The 6109-nt window shown below is 43.3% G+C and overlaps 1 protein-coding gene across 3 annotated transcripts in view; it reads left to right on the forward strand.

The window, feature by feature from the left end:
* Positions 1-2730, forward strand: part of ppp2r5eb (protein phosphatase 2, regulatory subunit B', epsilon) — a 36310-nt gene extending 33580 nt beyond the window's left edge. For all 3 annotated transcript variants that reach the window (XM_035168104.2, XM_035168103.2, XM_035168110.2), the window contains 6 exons: positions 494-547; positions 881-931; positions 1047-1166; positions 1290-1417; positions 1812-1913; positions 2583-2730. In XM_035168104.2, the coding sequence (XP_035023995.1) occupies positions 494-547; positions 881-931; positions 1047-1166; positions 1290-1417; positions 1812-1913; positions 2583-2682 (555 nt within the window). In that variant the 3' untranslated portion in view covers positions 2683-2730. The remainder of the gene's footprint in view (positions 1-493; positions 548-880; positions 932-1046; positions 1167-1289; positions 1418-1811; positions 1914-2582) is intronic.
* The last annotated feature ends 3379 nt before the right edge of the window (positions 2731-6109 follow it).

A 6109-nucleotide genomic window follows, 5' to 3' on the forward strand; every position in this document is an offset into this window, starting at 1 on the left:
CAGTTTGCTCCAGTTTTTATTTCAGTGTCGGAACAATTGATATTAATCAATAATCAGAGTTTAGGATCGTTTGCTGTTCAGCTCATTTTCACGTTGCAGCCACGTGTTGTCAACATCATTCAGCTGAGATTCTTTAACGTTAATTGAACTGGTCCCAGATCAGCCCTGAATCTTTGACTTGTTGTTATTTACAAACTTTATTATCATTGCTTGATTATGGTGCAAGTTACTTCAGGAGATCAGAGATTTAAAAGAGTTCAGAGTGTAGAAGTGGATTTGAAGCTGGATTCAGATTGAGTGAGAAGTTTCCTCCACTTCAGACTTATAGTGAGCGCCCTCTGCTGGATCCAGAGCCACACCACTTCAGATTTCTGAATATTTACAACAGGTCATTACACTTTGAAAATAAAAGGATTATGAATGAAAAGTGACCGAGCTGCTGTCACAGTGACATTAACTCTCCTCCTCCTCCTCCTCCTCCTCCTCTCTGCAGTTGGCGTATTGCATTGTACAGTTCCTAGAGAAAGACCCAACATTAACAGAACCAGTGAGTATCATCTATCTCTGAATCCTCCATGTTTGAAAGAAGCTGCTTTGCTTTTCCCTCTTTGTGTCACACAGTTAAAACTATGTTACAGCTAAATGTTTAGTTTAAGACAAAGCAAACACATCCTCAGTGTGATAATTGTGCTGTTTTGAAGAACCTTCACATCACTGTGGTTTGAGGGTGAAGGTTCATTTTAGACCATGGAAACGGCAATTTGACCAAAACACATCTGTTTAAAGCTCAGTTTAAACTTTATGTCCAAATCATAAGCACTGATTAAAAATCCTTATTACAGCAGAAAAATAACTTTGTGAATTCTGTCTTCGTCCTCAGGTCATCAGAGGCTTACTGAAGTTCTGGCCGAAAACCTGCAGTCAAAAAGAGGTGAGGCCGTCTTTTGTTCACGTGTAAACCCTGTGTAAAGAAGTGTGTGTTTGTGTGTGTGTTTGTGTTGACATGCGTGTTGACATGTGTGTTGACACGTTGCTCCTGCGCTCAGGTGATGTTTCTAGGGGAACTGGAGGAGATCCTGGACGTCATCGAACCAACACAGTTTGTCAAGATCCAGGAGCCGCTCTTCAAACAGATCTCCAGATGTGTCTCCAGCCCACATTTCCAGGTCAGTGATGATCGGCAGGTTCAGGATCAGTGACATGAAACCGCGAGGACGTGATTCGGGTGTTCCTGCTCGTTAACTCCGGCCTGGACGTTCATCTGAGTTTGCTTGTGTGTGTCGTCGCAGGTGGCAGAGCGAGCTCTGTACTACTGGAACAACGAGTACATCATGAGTCTGATCGAGGAGAACTCCAGCGTCATCCTGCCCATCATGTTCGCCAGCCTCTACAGGATCTCCAAAGAGCACTGGAACCCGTGAGTAACTTTAAAGAAGCGCCCCAGCTTTGTGTGATGGACCCCAGCTCCTAGTGTTCTTTGGTTTGAATGATTTCTTCCCTGGTTTTATGTTCTCACAATGAGTTGTGTTACATTTAGCTTCTGCAGCAGCTTCTTTAAGTCCCATTGTCCGTCCCACTGTCCTGAAGTTTCTACATCGGGACAGAAATCCTGATCCTCGGAGTCAGAAGCTGCTCAGGGCGTTTAAAGCTGAAAACACAACAAAATGTCTGTGAATATAAAAATGGTTTTCGAACAAACGGTTTTGAGCGTCGGTCTGAAATGTTTGAACTCAGTAAATAAAGATGTGTCGTCGTTTCAGCGACTCGTGATGATGTGAAGCGTGACGTCTCTCTCTCCCCTCCCTCCTCAGGGCGATCGTAGCGCTGGTGTACAACGTCCTGAAGGCCTTCATGGAGATGAACAGTACTTTATTTGATGAACTCACAGCCACTTACAAGTCGGACCGCCAGCGGTAAGAAGCTGTTCACGTCCTCCTCTTCATTATGAGTAATATGAAAAGTTCCAGGAGCAGAATGACAACAAGGAGTCAAGAGACGTTAAGAAATGAGTTCGAGTGCTTGTTGAATGTTTCCTGTTGTCGCTCCGCCTCCACGTTGGTTTATTTTTCATCACGTCTGATCTCACAAGTTTCTGCGAGTTCCCAAAACTCGACTGGATCGTTCTCACAAATAAAAGATTAAAAATCCATCATATCTGTATTTATGTCTGTGGTCGCCCACGTTTTTATTCCTGGTAGGTTCTACCTCCGTCTCATTCTTCAGCACGATATCTAAAGAACATCTTCAAATTTGTTGCAAACGATCAGTTGATGGTTTTAAAGTCGAACTGGTTAGAATTTGGTTAAAGATGAAAGTCGCTGTGGTATCTGAACTCTGCCTTGAGGGGATTTCTTCACGGCGTCACTTGGACTCGAAGATGAACTGATTAGATTTCATTGGTCAAAGGTCACGTGACCTCATATTAGTGTGGTTTGCCGCAGACCGGTCTGAATGTGTGTGTTGTGTAAGGTTAGAATCCCGCGGACGCTGTGGCTGTGCGGCTGTGCGGCCCTGCAGGACGGTGGGATCCCGCTGTTGAAGCAGGTTTGGTTTCAACCTCTCGCTCTGCTGCTGTTTTCCAGTGAGAAGAAGAAGGAGAAGGAGCGGGAGGAGCTGTGGAAGAAGCTGGAGGACTTGGAGCTGAAGCGCGGCCTTAGGAGCGACGGGATCATCCCAACTTAACGAAGACAGCGCCGCGCTCCCCCACCCCGACTCTCTTCCCCACCTCCCCCTCCCTCTGACTCCCCTCCCTCCATCTTGACCCCGGTCCCCCCCCCTTCCCTCCACATCAGCCATGTCTGCCCAGAGCTCCGAACCCCCCCGATAAAGGCCATCGTCTCTGGATGGACTCGGAGCGCCCGCTGGTTTCTTACTTGTGTTTATTTTTCTTCTGTTTTTTTTGCTCCTGTGTTTATGCGACTTACTTTACAGTAGATTCATCACGTCTGTTCTCATTATTTCAACAGCACTGTAAATAATTCTTTTTTTCTTTTTTTCCCTTAAAACTGATATTATTGCAAAACAGAAAAACAAAACAATAATAATAAAAAAAGGAGGAAAAAAATAGAAAATGAGAAAATGACTTGTGTGGGAGGGGATTCAAACGACAAGAAGAAAAAAAAAGTTTTGGACTGTAGGACGTGAAATGAACTTGTGGAAACGAAAAACGAGAAAAAAAGAAGATTTTAAAAGTTTCATCCCCTCTTCTTCTTCTTTGTCACTGAAGTCACGTATCTGACTTTTATTTTCCTGGTTCTCCTCTTTGCGTTTCCTCCCGTCGCCTCCATTTCTCTGTTCATCGGTGCATCTGTCATTTCTGTCCAAACTCGGGGCGTCCGGACGGATTGTTGTCCCCCCCCCTCCAAAGGTTCCTTAAGGACCTCCCTCCCCCTCCCCCTCCTCCTCCTGTTCAAAACAGGAAACAAAAGAACAAAACCACATTTAAAAACCTTCTCAGTACAACGACACGTTTTAAGATCACGTGTGAGTGCGTTTACATGTGTGTTCTTTCAAAGTTCATGGAGTCCAAGAAAGATTTAAAGAAATTATCTCCTTGAGCGACGTCTCGTCAAATTACACAAAATAATTCTCTTAGAATTAAATATATTAACTCGGGAGGAAACAGCAAATTTTTACTTTTTTAAGACTTTTTCCTTTCTCTTGTTTTACCTCCAGAAACTATTGAAATCAACAAACTAAGAGAAACTGGTCATCAAGAAGGACAGAAAAACGCTCGTTGGCAGATTTTGCTCATTAATCATCGTGTTGCAATGTTTTCTCCAGGTTATAAAATAATCCAGAGGATGTTTGTCTCTACATTAAATGTCACCGTACAAACAGGAAGCTGCTGCAGCATGAACATGTTCAATATAAACCACGAAATAAAGGAAAAGGAAAAGTTTGATTCTTCAGGCAACGTCCTACTTCCCCTCTGCTTCACGCCGAGCATGATGGGAAATGGAGTCTTGGATCATAATGAATGAAAAATCAATTCATTAAAAATGTCTACAATGTGTTTTTTTTTTTTTAGTTTCCCATCACTGACACTTTATACGTTCATGTCCAACCTGTCGTTAACCTGCGAACGCACAGACGACACACGGGCTCTAAACGTCATCGGATGTTTTGACCGTATCTTTCTATTGTGAAAGAGTTGTTGTGTCCTGATGCTGCTGTGACCTGAACGAGCTCACTTCCTGTCGCCCGTCACGTGTTTTTACTTTTCGTGGTCGAGTCCCTGCTCTCGCTCTCACAGACTTTATCCGATTCGATGACCTGAGGACGAATGAAGAAACACAGATCTGTTTCCATGTAAACGCACTCTTCCTCCTCCTCCTCCTCCTCTTCTTCCTCCTCCTGGGACTCACTTTACATCACGTGATTCTTTTCCTCCTCTCTCTCTCTCTCTCTCTCTCTCTCTCTCTCTCTCTCTCTCTCCCTCTCTCTGACCTCTCTCTGACCTCTCTCTCTGACCTCTCCCTCCTGACCCACCAAACCACCACGTGTCCCTGGTATCAGTCTGGCACTGGTACTCCGGCCCGTCACGGGGACTTCAGAAACAAACACGAAAAAGAAAAGAGTCTTCAGAGGAGCGCCAAAAAATCTTCCTCCTGGCGTGAAGAAGACGAGTGTCCCGCCTCACCGGGGGGGCGCCGCTGCGTCGACTTCACAGTATTACAACAACAGTGACAAAAAAAGACGACCCTGTACATTATTGAATGCAGTACACTGATAATCTTGTATCTTGTAGTAATTTAGCCTTTGTTTTTGCTTAGGAAACTGTGGAGAGGAGTATCCAGTATATAAAGAGGTATTATGGAAGAAGACTTCCTGGTATTTATGATAGTGCCCCCCCCCCCCTCTCTCTTTTACTTTCTTTTCCGTCTCTCGCTCCTCCCTCTTGGTTTTTATCTCATTTTGGATATTTTTTGCTGAAGTTTCTTTTGACCATTGGATATATTTTTTTTATTTTGGGAAGGGTGGGGGGTTTAGGGGTGAGGGTGACGGCAGGTAGGCCGGGGTCAGAGGTCAGACCGGGGGGAGGGAGGGGAGGCGCGAGGCAGCACGTTGTCGGGGATGTGACGGTGAACCTCCACCCCCCCCTCCTCCCTGGCAGAATTAATGTGTGCTTTAGAACGGCCCAGAAATAATATGATTTAAAAACTGAAAAAAAAAAAAAAGATAAAAAAGGGTTGGAGAAATACAAATGTTTAATTATTTTAAAAAATAAAGAGATATTAAATTAAACCTGTTTTGTGATAAAGCCCAGATGCTGAATCGCTTTATTTACTGGGTTCACAGTGTGTGTCTGTCTGTGTGTGTCTGTGTGTCTGTGTGTGAGTGTGAGAGAATTCAACCTGACACTTTCTCATCTGTGAACATAAACAGATTTTATGTAGATTAAAAACATTTAGAAGTTTATTGTTGGGTTCCTAAATTTGAAATCAATCAACTAAAGAGGCAAGAATGTGAGTTATAGCTTTAATATTTTCTGAGATGTTTTAAAATGTAATACAATTTAAAATACAGCAGGAGGTAGCTTTGAGCAGATGTTCCTCCAGAAGTCTTCACAGAACGATGATGATGTGAAGGTCTGAGTCTGAGACTCTTTAACTTCTCTCTGTGACTCAGCTTCAACCTCATTGGCTCCTACTGACGACGCAGATCTATAACAAGGATCAAATGTAATTTTTTAAAAAGCAGTTTTCACTGAACACAATAAGAAAGTCGTACATTTTCTTGCTGCTGTGGTTTATTTTCAGTGGCAGAACTTCTTGTTTGTGTGACCTCTTCATGACCTTTTCCTGCTTCCTAACCAGAGAAAACTATCACGTCTGACGTCCTGGTTAAGGTTGAAGGTCAGATATGAAGGGTCGTTAGTTAAGGTAAGGGTTATTCATTAACTGGTTAAGGTTTATAAGTAAGTCAAAGGGAAGTCCTAATTAGGAACGCTGCACAAACCTGTGTGTGTGTGTTTGAGGTATTACTCATGTTGTGGGGACTTAAATCTGCTCAGTCACATTATAGGGACAGAAATCAAGTCGACATAATGTGAAACATTAAATTGTGAGGTGAAGAGTTTAGTTTAAGATCAGGGTAATAAAGGAAT

This window comes from Hippoglossus stenolepis, chromosome 10, assembly GCF_022539355.2.
Source record: "Hippoglossus stenolepis isolate QCI-W04-F060 chromosome 10, HSTE1.2, whole genome shotgun sequence".
NCBI lineage: Eukaryota > Metazoa > Chordata > Actinopteri > Pleuronectiformes > Pleuronectidae > Hippoglossus > Hippoglossus stenolepis.